This window comes from Equus caballus, chromosome 7 (assembly GCF_041296265.1).
Source record: "Equus caballus isolate H_3958 breed thoroughbred chromosome 7, TB-T2T, whole genome shotgun sequence".
Taxonomy (NCBI): domain Eukaryota; kingdom Metazoa; phylum Chordata; class Mammalia; order Perissodactyla; family Equidae; genus Equus; species Equus caballus.
In genome coordinates this window covers 51,250,770-51,266,887 of record NC_091690.1, presented here as the reverse complement: position 1 = coordinate 51,266,887, position 16,118 = coordinate 51,250,770, and the positions used below count along the sequence as shown (strand labels likewise).

Sequence of the window (16,118 nt, the reverse complement as noted above, 5' to 3'; positions counted from 1 at the left end):
TTTTTTGTCGCTTTTTTGATTTTTTTTTTCTTTTTGTTCCTTGCAGCAGAAGCTCCACAGACGGTTAATAACAACACCGGGAGGGGTGGGGGAGAGAGAGCTGGGCAGTCAGACGGGGCCGTGGCCGGACACCAAAATGCAGGGACACCGGAGGGGGGGGGCGACCGAAGCTGAGAATTGGGGTTTGCAATTCTCACTTCTGATGGGGCCCGCTGCGGGGGTGGGGGGCTGCGAGGGCTCCCGGGGGCTCCGGCCTTTGGCTTCTGTTGGAATTTTGTTTTTTTTACGAAGAATGAAAACTAGGGGGATGGAAAGTTCCAGACAGAAGCCGGAGCCGGGGCTGGGGATGGGGGCTGCGTCCACTGCCCTCACTGATCTGGAAAGACGGAGAAACCCAACAACTGAAATAGGGGAACAGGTGGACGAGAAGGGGATGTGGGGCGGGGCCCCGGGCCCGTCCACCCTGGGCCTGGCGGGGGTTAGCGGGGGCTTGCTGCTGGGGAGGCCCTGCAGGGGCGAGGCTCAGAGCCGGCCCAGGGAGCCTCAGCCCCGGGGACGGGGTCCTTTGGCCTCAAGTGTTGGGGGGGCTGCCTCCAGCCCACCATGATGCCAAAAATGGAACGAGGTATTGTGTGTCTGGATGCATGGATGCCGAGTTCGCACGCCGGTGTTCGTGGGGAGCAGGGAGCTCTGGTGAGCGAGGTGAGACCTCTGCAGGGAATCAGGGCAGGGGCGAGTGGGGCGAGGGCCGGGGGCGGGGCCTGGCTGGAGGAGGTGGACTGCGCTGGAGTCTGTGCTGCGACCTCTCGCCTGGGCCCCAGAGATGCTATGGGCATGTTTGTGTGTCCCTGGATGTTGTGTCTGTTTCACCATGCCTGGGTGTCTAGATTTGTGTGTCCAAATGTACCTTCCATGGGTCCACGTGTACACATGGCACTGTTCCCATGGCCACATCCACCTCTGGCCACATCCACCCATGGCCACTTGTGCCCACATCCATCTATGCTGACGTCACCCCATCTTTGGGTCTCCTGTGTGCATCCACGTGTTTATCTACATGTCTGGGTTTGGCCAGTGACCTCCTGACCGTGTCTGGAGCGTGTCTCTGGGTCTCTCTGTGTGTCCCTGTGGTGTGTATGCGCGTGTACGTGCCCCTGCGTGTATTTGCGTGGCGTGGCTGTGTTTCTCTGTGTAGTCCCCCGGACCCCCAGCCCCCAAGCCTTGCCCCAGTTGGTAAACATAACCTGCCAAAATATTTTCTTTTTTTTTTTTTGTCTTTTTTTGTGTTTTTTTTTTTCAAGTTCAAGAATCCCCAGTAAAAATTCTCCACGAGGTCTTTTTTCCCTTTTTACAAAAATAGAGTTTTTCTTCCCCTCCCACCCCCCCCTTTTTTTTCATTTTGTTTCTGTTTCCAGCCCCTCCCCCTGCCCCTTACGCCCCTACCAAGGGGCTCTGGGCCAGGGCTGCCCACACCCCTCCTCACGCTTCGCTCTTTTGGGGATTTTTAAACCTGTTCCCCCCTCCCCTCAGGCTCACCTGGGTGTAGGGGAGGCCTGGGCAAGGGGGCCTGGGGGCCCCCCCAAGCCATCCCACAGGGGGAGGTGGAGGGTGGGGTGGGGGTACGTCTCTGCTTTCTTGTGAGCCGAAAAAAGAAACAAAAACCATCACCATGATCAAAACCAAGACGAGAGAGTGAACAGCCCAGCCTGGGGTGTGGGGGCAAGAGGATGGGGTGGGGGACCCCCAGGCACCCCCCGTTCCCTGCAGACCCTACCCCCCGAGTGCTCACCCTGTGGCTCCCGCTGGGATGCGGGCCCTCGGCCGTCCGTGGTCTGCCTGCGCTGTCTCTCTCGGGCCCCCTCTCTCTCTCTCTCTCTCTCTCTCTCTCTCTGCTGCCCGGGGAGGGTGGGGAGGCGACTCAGGCCTTGTGCTGTTTGCTGGTCTTGAAGGACACCTGCAGCACGCGCTCGCCCAGGCGGTAGCCGTTGAGGCTGGCGATGGCCATGGCCGCCTCGTCATAGTTGGTCATGGTGACGAAGCCGAAGCCCTTACACTTGTTGGTGGTGAAGTCGCGGATGACCTTGACGTTGGTGACCGCCCCGAAGGGCCCGAACAGCTGCCACAGCACGCTCTCGTCTGCCTCCGGCGACAGGTTGTACACGAAGATGCACCAGCCGGCGCCCGCCGCGCCCCCTGACAGGCCCACGCCGGCCAGGCCACTCATGCCGTCGATGGCGATGGGCGAGAACCTGGCGATGAGCGACAGGGGACTACTTTGGGGGTCACGCGGGCTCTGCCCTGACCCCCTAGCATGCCCCCGATCCCCCTGCAACCCCGCACACTGTCATGACCTGCGACGGTGCTGTGACCTCGGGACTATGTGACCCCTGTGTTGGCCTGACCCTGCCACCGTCCCATGACCTTCATCTGTGACCCCCACCTTAAGCCCACCCCGTCTGACCGGCTCAGAGACGCCAGCCCCCCATCTCCATCCTGCCCTGAGCCCCATCTAGACCCTGACCCCATGACCTTTGACCCTACCCGGTCCTTAGCCCTGTTGGCCCACCCCTGGCCACCACCCTTCCCCTTGCCACATCTTCCCACCCAACTCCTGCCCTCGCCCCCACTCTGACCCCACTCTGACCGGGTCCTCGACAACGGGGTCCCCTCCACCCCCTGCCCCTCAACCCCAGAGGCCCACCCTGGAAGCAGAGCGGTGGGAGCCAGGATGTGGGCGTAGCCCTTTAAGTGCCTCCTTCCCACGCCTCAGGTCTTAGCTCCACTGTCACCTCCTCAGGGCGGCCTCCTGTGACCCATCAAGAGGCCAGTGCCTCCCTCTGCACCGCTCGGCTTTTCACCATTCCGATTACACATTTATCCTCGCTCCCTCTTGCCTGCAGGTTCTGCTCCCTGCACTGCCCCCACCCAGCACAGTCCTAAGCACACAGTAGGCACTCCAGAGGGGTTTGTCGAGTGACTGAATGAATGAAAGGACAGAATTGGCTCCACCCACACTCCTCACCGACTCCTTGCCTTCCTGAGGTTCCACTCGACTGGGGGGACCCCCAGGGTTTGGGCTCTTGGGACTAACTGCTCGCTCCCTCCTCCTGGCCTTTGCACAGGCTGTTCCCACGGCCAGGAACTCTGTGACCTCAGCTGGCTGGGGGGCTCTGCTGGGTCCCCACCTCCCCTTCTCCTGCCCCCTTCCCAGCCGGGGTCACTGCTCCTCTCTGTCTCCTTTCCCACCAGACTGAGATCATTAACAAAAGGGACAAGAAGCATGAGAGTCGCATCCTGTGACCCTCAGCCAAGATGACCAAGAGTGGCCGGTGGAACTCAGAGACCTAATGCGGGAACCAGGGGCACAGCTGTCCCCGGCAACACTGTCACCTTCCACTGAGCCAAGAGGACACAGACAGGCCCCCTGGACCCACATTTTGTGGCAGCTCTTAGTTTTAGGTATTTACAGGCTTGACAGCCCCCCAGATCTCTGAATGGCTACGCCGCCCAGACAGGGACAGACACGGTGACACTGGCAATCCTGCGGGGGGATCTGGGGATGGGGTCCGTCAGGGAAGGGTCTGAGGGGACAGCGGGGCGGGGGCACTGTTACCTCTTGACTCCGTAGGCCATGTTGAGCAAATTGTCCAGCCTGTGGAGGCAGAAGGGGTGGTCACTGGTGGCCTCGGGCACGCCCCCGGCTGTGATGCCGGCCAGCCAGCCCTCCCAGCCCCCACCCAGCGGGCCAGCAGCGCCAGCCCTGCCCCCACCACTGCCCGCCCGGCTGGACACCGCCTGGCACGGAACCGGGGCCACAGGCACCGCCTCTCGCCTGCCCTGCTGTGCCCGGCCTGCCCCAAGTCCCTTTCCTCCCCCTCCCAGCCGGTCTGCTTGCCTGCCCCCACCCTGCAGGGCTTGGGTCCCCAGAAGGGGTGGTTCGAGTCTCTTCTCCGCCGCGCCTGGGCTGAACCAGAGACAACGCCTCCCTGTGCCTCAGGGTCCCGTCCTTCAAATGGGGACAAGACAAGCTCCCTTCTCATCGGGTTGCTGTGCAGAACGAATAAGTGTGTCTGGCACGCAGTCCGCACCCAGGAAATGTGGATGGGGAAACTGAGGCACAGACAGCTGGAGCCACGGGCCTCAGGGAGAGGGACAGTCAGAGCTGGACTCTATCAGGTGACTCTCAAAACTCTGAATGCCCATAATGCCACTCAGAGGGCCCTGCACACATTGAGTGCCTGCTGTATACAAAGACCTGCCCTAAGCCCCTGACAGGCCCACACATTTCCCCTCTGCGTGTGGGAGCTGTCCCGAGTCCCTCTGCCTCGCAGGAATGGGGTTCAGGGAGGGGGGCTGCAAGCTTTGGGCCACAGCCTGGGGGCCCCGGGGCGCCCGGAGCAGGGGGGGCCTCACCGGAAGCGCTGCGTCTGATGGTGCAGGGGGCCCGCGTAGCGCCGGGCAGACGACTGGTAGAGGTGAGTGAGCAGGGCCTGCCCCGTCTTCTGACTCGGGTTGTTGGCGAACTTGACCGTGATGGGCTCAGCCGCGCCCAGCGGCTTCTGCCCATTCAGTCCCTTGATGGCCTCCTCGGCCTCGATCCTCTTGTCGAAGCGGATGAATCCCACACCCCGAGAGACACCTGCTGGCGCGGGGCGTGGGGCGGGGGGAGGCGTCAGAGGACCCCGGCCCTCACTCCTGTGCGACCCCTCGCTCTTCCCTTACTTCTGGCCCTTACTTCTACACCCTGCCCTCTCCATCCTGGTCCTCCCTCGGTGCCTACGGCGGGCGCCCCCGCGGCCTGACCTGTGACCTGGTCCACCAGGATGCGGGAGGTGATGATGCGGCCGTACTGGGAGAAGAGCTGTTCCATCTCCTTCTGGCTCATGGTCTTGGGGAGCCCGCTGACGTACAGGTTGGCGTCCCGGATGGATGCAGAGCTGGGTCTGGCGTAGGACACCTGGGGGAGGAGGTCAGGCGGCCGGGGTGAGGGGAGGACCCACGTCGCAGATGGGGAGAGTGAGGCCACACCCAAAGCACCACTGAGGAGCAGAAATGCCTGTGTTCACTCGACAGATCTCTCCTGAGTCGTCGTCACCCTGGGACCCCCGGGGTTGGGGGGGGGAGGGGACATGGACATGGCCGAGACAACATGGCCCTGCTTGCAGAATGATGGGGGACCTGTTGCCTGAGGAGGTCAAAGGAGCCGCGCCCCTGGGGTCATGGGTCTCCTTGGGGACCTCAGGGACCGTCGCGTCCCCAGCCAATGGGCTCACGCTGGACATTCCATCAACATCGACACTTTCCCCTCCTTTGCAAAGTGAGCCTGGGATGCTGTCCCCTTCTCTCCCTGACAACACTGGGCCCCTGGGGGTCCCTCAGGTCTTTAGCCAGCAGATCAAGGCTGACAACTCCCAAATGTCCCCAGTGTGGGCCTTGTCCCCGAGTGGCACAGCTGTGTGCCACTGGCCTCCAGGGGCCCCATGAGGGATCTCATGGTGGGGGGGGGGTCACACTCAGTGTGGCAGCATTGGGCCCCTGACCGCCCCCCAACTTGCCCCAACTCAGTGATGGCAGCTCGGTCCTCCTGGGTGCTCAGGTCCCCAGCCTCTCTTGTCCTTGACAGCTCTTTCAAATTCACATCCAATCCGCCATCAATCCTGTTGGCTCCACGTTCCTCATTATCCAGAATCCACGCTCTTTTCCCACAGCCACAGCCTGGCCCAGCCCCCACAATGGCTCACCCCCGGACCAGTGCCGCTGTCTCCATCCTCCTCCCCCCACAGTCTGTTCCCCCCACAGCAGCCAGAGGGCGCCTGTGAGCATCTGAGCCAGGTCACATGCCTCCGCTGCTCAGAACCTTCAGTGGCTCCCACTTTCCTCAGAGTTAACGTCCTTCCCACAGCCCACAAGGCCCTGTATGACCTACCCCATCACCCCTCTGCCCTCATCTCCACCCACTTGCCCCCTCATTCACTCTCTTCCAGCCACACAGACCTCCTCCATGTTCCTCAAACACACAGGCATACTCCAGCCTCAGGGCCTTTGCACTGGCTGTTCCTCCTGCCCGGAACTCTCTTCGTCTCCCTTTCCTCCAGGTCTCAGTTGCAATGTCCTCCCTGTCCTCTCCTACCTCCATGTGGGTCCCTGCCCCTACCCTCCTTACTCTTTCTCCAAGCCCTCTCCCAGTTGGGAGCTAGACACGTTTTATTACAATCATCCGATTGGTGTTATTAATTAGGATCCAGCCCCACAGTAAAACTCTGCAGCTGTTTAAAAAATGGTGGACGTGTAGATTTATTTCCCCGAAACAGTGGGCAGTATTGTGAAGTGGGGGAAGAAAAGTCCATTTACAGAGCAGCAAGGAGTGACCCCATCCCACTGTGTGCTTATCAGTGTCCGGAAAACCCGGGCTGGAGGCCCCCATGCTAAGGGGCCAGCGCCCTCCTCCTTATTTCTGCCCATGTCTATTTTCTTTCCCTTCTAAACTAACCTCTGGGCAGACAGAGGTCATTGTCAAGAGTCTGGTTTTTGTTCGGGGCTGTGCGTTGTAATGGCGTCTTATTTCTTTAGAAATAACTGATTAAAAAACTAACAAAATGAATAAAGCGGTGGGGGGGATGGAGGGTGAAGGTGCTCACGGGGTGGGGGTGGCAGATGCTAATGAATGCCATGGTGCACACCTGGGGTCCTCCAGAAAAACAGGCAACCACATCCACTGCTGTTATTTCTGGAATGATAATAAACAGCGAGGTCCCGAACGTGCTGTCTCTTTCCTGTCGCAAGCTCTGAGGTGAGGGCTTGTTGAGAGATCGGGGTTGGGGGTGACAGGAAGGGGGCTCTGAGCTCCTGGGTGGGTGTTTGTCTAGGGCTGGGGGTCATCTGAGACACAGAGAAAGTCTTCGGGAACCTTTCTTGTCCTTCTGTGACCTGGGCTGACCCAGGTCCCTCACCTGCGTCACACTCCCTCACCAGGAGGGGCCTGGCATGTGGCAGGCAGCTGGAAATATTTTAGGCAGAATGTGCTGGAGCATCCAGTCAGGATGGACCACGTGACAGTCACCCAGGCGGACACACACGCACACACACAAGGCCACGCTGTGCCCCTCATTGCCCAGCCCTGGGGACTACACCAGCGGGGAGGTGACACGGGCCGCTGCCATGTTCACAGCGACTCTGGGGGTCATGCATGATTACAGTAACCACACACCCGTCACACCACCGCACAAGCCCACAATGTCACACACGTTCCACCCAGAACCGGGCCCAGATAGACACACCCACACAACTTCACTGTGACACACAAACACCCCGTCACAGCCAGACACACCCACGCAGCCCCATCAGGTCACAGCCGGAGTCACAGTGTGTCACCGAGCGCCTGTCAAATAAACACCACGTGCCCACAGACACACAGTGACACGCCCAAAGTCTATCGTAGCCGGACCCGTGTGACAACAGCCGCTCCCGTAGCCGCAGCACCCCACAAACACCATGAGTCCCAGCCCACGGTCACACACGCACACTCGCTGCATCCCACGTGCATGGTGGCCCTCTGGGTCTCCCAGGTTGTCACTAGGGCCCACCCTCATGTCCTGGGGCTTTTGGGTCTAGTCGGCCATGGAGGGACCCATCAAGCATCACCTCGTGCCGCCCGCATCTGAGAGAGGAAGAAATTCCCGCACCTCTGTTCCCACAGAGAACGGGGGGCCAGATGGGCTCCCCCAGCCCCGCCTCCCCCAGGGGCCGGGAGCAGATTTGTGGGGCGGAGCCCAGACACCCCCAGGCGAACCCAGAGAGGGGCGTTTCCATGGCGACACCCCCAGGGAACCCGAGCTCACGGGGTCCCAGCTGCAGCTGCTGAGAGGGGAGGCCGTGGGGGGAGGGGCGTTGCACAAAGATGGGGGAGGGCCCACCCCTAATCCCACCCTCTCAGCCCCTAATTAGGCTCCAGATGGCAGATGGGCCCCCACCCCTCCCCCATTTCCATGACAAAGGCGGGGCCGGGTGGGGGGGCGCCTGCCCGCTGGACCCTGGTCACTCTCTCCTGCTCCTCCGCTGATGAGGTGGGTGCCTCCCTGAGGTGCCAGAGAATGCGGGGCTGATATTCTCCCCAGTGACGAGTGAGGAGACTGAGGTTCAGAGAGGCAAAGCTGTCGGCCCCTGGGGAGCCCAGCCAGGAAGGCTCGAGGGAGAGATTTGAACCCTGAGCGGTGGTGGGAATGGGTATGTTGGGAGGGTGGGTGGCCGTGGGGCTTGAGTGGCAGCGAAGTGGGTGGTCCAGGTGGACAGTGACTGGGCACTAACCTTGATGGTCTTCGTCTGCAATTTGAGGCCGTTGAGGGTGTTGATGGCTTTGTCTGCATCGTTGGGGTCCGAGTAGTTCACAAACCCATAGCCGAGGCTCTGCCCTGTGGGCAAGACCGGATGGTGAGCTGCCCGGACCTGCCAGTGTCCTCCCAGTCCCCAGCCTGAGAGGCTGGCAGCCCCCCTCAAGGTGATGAGAGTCAAGATGCCACCCGTATCTGTTTCCCCAGAGTCCTGCCTACCCCCGTCACCCCTGAGCCACCCCACCTAGGGTCCCACCTGTCTCCCCATCACACCTCAGACCCCCAGGGTCCCACCTGCCCCCTCACACCTGCACGCTTGAGGCTATCACCTCTGTCCTCAGCCCCCCCACCCGCCAGCAGCCACACCTGTGATTTTGTCCCGAACCAACTTGCAGGACTCGATGTCGCCAATGCTGCCAAAGAGACTCTTGAACTCGTCCTGAGTCATGTTCTGGGGCAGGTAGTTGACGATGAGGTTGGTCTTGCTGTCGTCAGTGGCTCCGTTTGTACCAAGGAGTGGCCCGTTGGGCAGGGCCGGGCCGGCCGGGCCCCCCGCCACCTGAGACTCCATGGCCCCGAGTATCTGCTGGAGACAACAGGCCACACCCGCTCACGGCCCGGTCCCCGCACTGGGGACCAGCAGGAGAGGTGGGGTGCTGGGTGGCGATGGATCAGGCATGTCTGACATGGGCTTGAATGAGGGGAGGGGACAGTGTGTTAGTCTAATGATCTGTTCCACTCCTTGAGCGCCCAGCAAAGCAAAAGACTTTACTGTGGAGAATTCCATCTATAAATGCCGTACATGCCCGATTGCATATACATTTGCCTATTTATCTAACACCAATCTGTGCATTTTCAGAATCATAAAATAAACGCTTTTGTCTTCAGAATAAGAAATATGACATTTTTATTAGCTCTGAAGCCCTCATAAGCCCCTCCCTGACTGTGTACCTCCTTCCTCCCAGGAAAGGTGATTCATACCCCAAATGTGTCAATATTTCTTTCACTTCATGCATAATTTTCCCACTGGGGATTTACCCTCCCCAGTTTCTCCACTGAGCTATTTTGTTTTTTTATGTATGACATAGTAACACCTGCAAATAATGATCATTTCAGTTCTTTGTCTCCAGTCTATACCTGTTATTTATTTTTCTTGTCTTATTGCAGGGGCTACAATGTGAAAGTGGCTTCTTTATTCCTGACTTTAAAGGAAATGCTTTAAACATTTCACAGCTAAATGTGATCTCTGCTATAGTTTTTTTGTAGATGGCCTTTGCGAGGTTAAGAATGTTTAATTTTAGTGCAAGATATTTTTTTAAAAAATAGATGTATTTTATCGAATGGTTTTTTCTACATCTATTTTTTAAAATTAAGATATAATTGAGGTACAATGTTATATTAGTTTCAGGTGTACAACATAATAATTCGGTATTTGTATATATTGCCAAATGACCTCCACAATAAGTCTAGCTGACTTCCATCACCATGTAGTTTTTTATAGTTAATATCTACCCATACATAGTTACAATTTTATCTTGTGATGAGAATTTTTAAGATCTACCCTCTTAGCACTTTTCAAATGTATTCTATATCTATTTTACACGTCATGGCCATGTAGAGAAGAATTTTAAAGCCACATCTGGGGTCAGCAGGAAACAGTGCTAGGATTGATTAGTATTGTCTGTCATGGTCATGGGAAGGTAAAACAGTCAGCATTTCCTTAAGTCTCTGCTATAGCATGATTGGCAAATAGGTTGCCCTCACCTGAAAACTCAAATCGATTCGTAGGGTTTTCCTAGAGGGATGAATTTAGAAGGATTTGAAGCCATATCCAGTTTCAGCAGGAAAGGCCACTGTGATTGATTAGCAATGTCTGCTTCCGTTGCAGAATTAGAAACAGTCAGCAGGTACACATTATCTCAGCCCTCCCGGACCCAAAATACAATACCATAATTGTTCCCAAATATTGGGCATTGCTGGGTGCCAGGCACAGTGCAAAGTCCTCTAGAGGCAATTTTTCTTTTCTTAGGCACAACGACTCTGAAAAGAAGAGGGTTTTATTCCTCCTCTTCACAGATACTATGGACTAAAAGCTGTGTCACCCCAAATCCATATGTTGGAATCCTAACTCCCAATGTGATGGTATTTGGAAGTGGGGTTCTTGGGAGGTAATTAGGTCATGAGGGTGGAGCCCTCATGGATGGGATTCATGCCCTTGTGAGAAGGGACCGGAGAGAGGGTGTCTCTCCCCCCACCATGTGAGGACACAGCAAGGAGATGGCCATCTGCAAAGCAGGAAGCAAGCCCTCAGCAGGAACCAAGTCAGCCAGCAGCTGGACTTCCCCGCCTCTGGAACTATGAGAAATAAACGTCTGGTGTTTAAGCCACCCGGTTGATGGTATTCTGTTATGGCAGCCTCAGCTAAGACAACAGAGGAGGAAAGTGAGGTTCAGAAGTGATTGCAAAATGACCAAAGATCATGCAGCCTATAAATGGTGGCACAGGGATTTGCACACGAGCTTTTCTGATCCAGAGTCTGTATTTCCAACTTTCACTGCCAACCACGACCAGTACCAGTTCTAACATTTCCCGGCTCTGTGGCCTCAGGTATGCCACTTAAGGCTTCTGGGCCTCTGCTCCACTTTGCTGCAGACTCCAAATTACTGGCAAATTAGTGGCCTGGGGAAGGATCTCAGACTGCACGTGGGTGCAGCTGGAAAGCATTCTGGCATCAGCTAGCCATGTCTGCTACGTGCACAGTCACGGGAAGCGGCAGCCGGCTTGTCACATCCTCCGTCCCTGCCTCATGATACTGTGATTAATAATCGTCCTGCTCCACTGAGTATGTACCACTTGCGGGGCATCGCGTGAAGCACTTCAAGGCATCATTTCATTTATTTCTCCCAACAATCTTGAAAGACAGTGACACACTCTCCATTTTACACGGAGGAAGCTGAGCTCAGAGTTGGGTGACATAAATGGGGAACGCCATTTCAAACTGGATGTGTTGGACCACAGAGCTGGTTTTGATGACAGTGGCCAAGGCATGGGGGCCTCTCTGCCACTTATAGCTGTGTGTCCTCAGGGATGATCTGAGCTGTTCTTTGGGCCCTCCGCTTCTTTCCCACTCTTTCTTATTAAAAGGATGGCCTGGAGATGCAGATCCCCTGCATTTCCAGTCGGCTGAGAGTGGCTGCCTGGAGGATTATTCTGAAGCCCCATCCAGGCTGAGCAGGAACACACACTAGGTTGAATAGCAATATCTGCCACAGGCGCCTGGGATAAAGCAGTAACCATACCCCACAGATCTGCATCCTGGTCTCGTACCATTTAATACTTTACTAATAACATGGCCAAGTTTGGAGGGCCTGCTATGCGCCAGGGAAAAATTTTTTTTTTCTTTTTCTTTTTTGGCACCTTGGCATGTTAAATATCTGAAGACAAAGGTTGTTTTTTTGTTTTTTTTTTTTTTTTTGGTGAGGAAGATTGGCCCTGAGCTAACATCTGTTGCCACTCTTCCTTTTTTCTTTTTCCCTCCCCAAAGCCCCAGCACATAGTTGTATATCCTAGTTGCAGGTCATTCTAGTTCTTCTATGTGGGACGCCACCACAGCATGGCCTTATGAGTGGTGTGTAGGTCCATGCCCAGGATCTGAACCAGCAAACCCTGGGCCACTGAAGCAGAGTGCACAAACTTAACCACTGGGCCATGGGGCCGGCCCCCGGAAAGCTCTATATATGAAAATTTCCAGGCAATTCTCCCAACATCGAGGGTTATGGGACTCTTTTCTCCCTTTAATAGATGAGGAAACCAAGTCTCAATGAAAGGGTAGAGATTTGGGCGAGGTTGGGCAGCAGGTAAATGGCAGAGGAAGAATCCAAAGGCGGCGTTTGGACACCAGAGCTCACTTTCCTAATGAAAAAGCCAATAATGGTAAAAACAATAACAGCCAAGGAAGGCCGAGTACCTACTCCACGTCACGCCCCGGTGCCTCTTGATTTAAACCCACTCTGTCGGCCGAGTCTACTTATTCAACTAGACAAATATTTCCTAACTGCCACCACGTGCCAGCTGCTGGCTCCACCCTCGTCGCTGTGTGTCTCTGACACTCGCGTTGCCTCTCTGGGCCCCTGTCCCTCCGCTAAAGGTATGTCACCGAAGTCCCCCGTATGGAGATAGATTCTGAATTGCTGCGCAGACTCAGTGAGCTAGAGTTCTGTGATCGATTGATAATGTCTGCTATGGGAGCCCAGTCAGCCGACTGCAGCCACTGTTTCAGGACGACCGGCTTCCAGCCGCGGAGCCCCTCCTGTGTGCCAGGCAGTGAGCATGCGCAACATTCTCTCTGCCGTCCCACAGTCACACTGAAAGCTGGAGATCATCTTATCCATTTCGCAGCTGGAGAAACCGAGGGTCAGAGGGCCCTGACATGCCCAGGGTGACAGGGGCAGGTGACGGAGATGGAGTCAGGGTTTGACCCCGATCAGATGACCCCAGAGCCTTCAGGGTTACTGACTCCAGCCCCTCCAAAATGCTGTCCTCAACCGGATGGGGTTTAGAGGGGATTCGGGAGTCCTGCCCAGGATTTTGAGGGCCAGCCTAGTAATCCCGCCACCACCACCCCGTCTCCCTCCCGTCTGTGCCAGAGCTTATCCGGATCACTGCCGCGTTTCCTCCGCGGCTGAGCCGGCTGAGCCGCTAATGGGGATCGGATTGGTGGAGGCCCCACCCGCCCTGCTCTAGCCGGTGGCATATGTGGCCTGGGATGACACGGAGAACACAGGGACCTTCGAGGGCTGTCCCAGGACGGGGACGAGGGCGTGAAGTCAGAGCAGAGGAGGGCAGATCAAGGATGGCGAGGCGGAGGCCAACTGGGAGCATCGAACCTCCCCTCCCACTCTCTCCAGCTCTTCCTCTGGGTCTCTCCCTCTTCCTGTTTCTCTCTCCCTCTTTCCCCCTCTGTGTCTCTCTCCCCTCTGCCCACGTCTCCCCTCTGCACCCCTCTCTCTCCCTCTCCCTCTCCCTGTCACTCTTTCTCCAACCCTCTGGCACCACTGCACATACATTTCACATACGGATTTTGCCGTGAACACACCTGTGGTCACTTGCCGTGTAGCTCCTCCCGTGTCTAACCCCCTTGGCCCCCAGCTGCGCCCCCTGGCCCTGGTCACAGTGACAGATGCCTGGATACTGGCGACAATAGGGCATTGAGTGGCTATGCATGGTGAGGCTGGGCCACCACGTGGTGCTAGCCAAGCCTCCCACTTCTGGGCCCTTCTCCCTCCATGCAGGGCCCTGACTGTCTCAGTTTATCCCCTCACTTTCTCCCAGCCTGTCGCCATAGTGGGCCTCTGCCTGAGCGCCCTCCGTTGGAGTAACGGAAGGATAAGAGCTTCAAGGCCCCGTGTGACCTCTGACCACACCCTCTCTCTTTGTGCATCAGTTTCCCTTTTTCCACCGAGGGAACAGATCAGAGGAATGGATGCTGGACTGCGGGGGGTGGTTCTGAGGGTCCTCAGGAGGCCACACTCACGTTCCTGGACCTGAGTGAGTAGTGTGAGGCCGAGAGGGGAAGGAGCCGGCCCGAGGTCACACAGCAGGGACGTGTGGCCTCCCGGGCCTCATTTCTCAGAGTCAGGTGGGCGGGTCCCAGGGTCCAGGAGAGGAGAGGCCCAGGCCTGCGGGGCGTGCTGAGCATCCCACCACTCACTGCTCGCCACGACTCGAAAAAGAGGCCCAGAAAGAGACACAGTGTACAGAGATGCACACACAGAGACCCGAGAGACAGGAAGAGCCGAAGGGGGAGGCCCGGGCGCCGGGACCAGACAAAGGACGCGCGGCGGCGCGGGGAGCGGAGTCGCGCGGCGGGGGCGGGGGTGGAGCCGGGGTGGGGCTAGGACGGGCCGGCCCCGCCCCCGGGATACGCCCGGGCTGCCGAGTGGAAATCCGAGGGCTCGGGCGAGGCCGGGCCCCCGGGGCCCTAGGGGGCGGGGCATAGATGGGCGGGGCAGGGGCGTGGCCAGGCCGGGCGTGGCCGGGCGTGGCCGCGCGCTCGGGAGCTGACCAGCTCGGTGGCTGCTGAAAGCACCGGGATCGGGGCGAGAGGAGCGGGCGGGCGGGCGCGCTCAAGGTCACCCCGCGGCCCAGAGCCCTGGAGGGGTGGGGCGTCCGGACCTGGCCTAGGGGGCTTGCCTCGGCCCCTTACCCCATCCCCTGAGGGGCGGGGGCTCAGGAGCCGGGGGGCCCCCCCGCCGTCCCTCCTCTCCCCTCCCCCTCCCCGGAGCCCGAGGCGCCCGCGCGAGGCTACGGCCCGCGAAGAAGCGCCGAGAAACAAAGGGACGCGGCGGCGGCGGCGGCGGGCCCGCGGGGCCTCCGGGCGCGCCCCCTCCTCTCCCCTCCCCGCTTGCCGCAAGGTCGACGGGCTCGAGGACGAGACGCCCGGCTCCCGGGCGCGGCGGAGGCCTGGGGCGCGCGATCCGACGCCACCCGCTTCCCCGGGGCTCTCGGGGACGCCTTGCCGCCTGGTCCTGGCCCAGCACCAGCGACTGGGGCCCTGCGTTAGCCTGGGCGGCTGCGGGGTCCGGGCCCGGATGGAGGAGGCATCCTTCGCCGCCGCGGCCCCTCCCCCATCAGGCCTGCCAGAGGGGGGGGCAATCCCGCCCCCGGGGCGCCGTAGGACGCCCCCTGGATCGCAGCTCGCCTCCCTAAGGCCTCTCGGGCAAGATTCTAAGTGCCCCCAGCACTCTGGGCGCGGCCCTGCCCACTCTCAGGCCCCGAGGCTCGGTCCTACCCCCCCACCCGGGCCTAGCTAGGCCTGGTCCTACCCCCCCCTCCATCTCCGCGGAGCCTGTGCCTAACCCCTTACTGACCAGGTTCCCTCTCAGCGACAGGGGAATACCTACAGTGACCATTCTTGTGTGCCCGGCGGGCGCGGTCCGTGCTGAGGGCGGCTCCGGGGGTCGTGCACTCCTTGGGGGGCGCTCGATGCTCACGCCGGGTTCCTGCCCGGGCGGCCTCTGGCGCGGCCGCTGCAGAGGTGTCGGTGAAGGCGGCGGCTCCCTCGAGGGCCGGGAACGGGCCCGAGCCCGGGGACGCGCCCGCGGATAACCGGGCTCCGGAGTGGTCTGCGGGCGGCAGGGGATGGAAGGAGGGAGCGGCAGCGGGATTGAGAACGCCCCCTGCGCGGCCCCGCGGGGCCCGGGGAGGGTGCGCTTCCCGACAGAGATCGCGGCGCCCTGCCTTTCGCCGCCGCCCCTCGGCCCAGCCTGTCCGGTCGCGGGTGCTCAGTCCTCTCCCCTCGCCCGCCCTCCCTCCCACCCTCCTGCCCGCGCTGCGCGCTCCGCGCTCTGGGCCGCGCAGCCGCCGCCCCCAGCCCTTTATAGCGGCAGCTGCCAGCGCCGGCGCCGCCTATTGGCTGCGGCAACCGAGCCCCGCCTCCTCGCGGCGCCCGACGGCGCGGCAGGTGGAAGCGAGCGCGCGCTGGCCGGGACCCCGCACCCCCAGAAAACGCTTCTTCGGGGCTCGGATCGCCAGCTTCGGGCCCTTTTGCCCCCGCAGACCCTGCTTCCTGTCTTGGCGCCCCTTCTTGGGTGGGCTTTCTGGCCGGAAGACTGGGCGGGTGCCCCTCCTCTGTCCAGCACCCAGAGCCGGAGGAGCGAAGAGGGCGAGGATGTATCGACGGCCCGATTGTACGACCTTCTGGAGGTGCTGTCCACCGAGGGGACTAGAAAGAAAGGAGGAACCAAGACTTCAATGGGCAGAGGCTTGGGTCTCCAGATTTGGGGGGGCCAA

At 59.3% G+C, this 16,118-nt stretch overlaps 1 protein-coding gene across 8 annotated transcripts; it reads right to left on the bottom strand.

The window, feature by feature from the left end:
• Nucleotides 1–1,255: 1,255 nt before the first annotated feature.
• On the bottom strand, nucleotides 1,256–15,680 carry ELAVL3 (ELAV like RNA binding protein 3). Of its 8 annotated transcripts, none has more exons than XM_023645364.2 (7): nucleotides 15,230–15,680; nucleotides 8,694–8,913; nucleotides 8,305–8,408; nucleotides 4,804–4,957; nucleotides 4,414–4,639; nucleotides 3,614–3,652; nucleotides 1,256–2,270 (listed from the first exon to the last, which is right to left on the bottom strand). In XM_023645364.2, exons 1-7 carry the CDS (start codon nucleotides 15,236–15,238, stop codon nucleotides 1,919–1,921), a joined length of 1,104 nt encoding a protein of 367 aa, XP_023501132.1. In that variant the 5' UTR covers nucleotides 15,239–15,680; the 3' UTR covers nucleotides 1,256–1,918. The 8 variants fall into 8 exon arrangements, with proteins under 8 accessions (XP_023501132.1, XP_023501135.1, XP_070129194.1 ...); XM_023645367.2 differs by having other exon boundaries at nucleotides 1,256–2,249; XM_070273093.1 differs by having other exon boundaries at nucleotides 1,256–2,249; nucleotides 8,694–8,910.
• Between the last annotated feature and the right edge of the window lie 438 nt (nucleotides 15,681–16,118).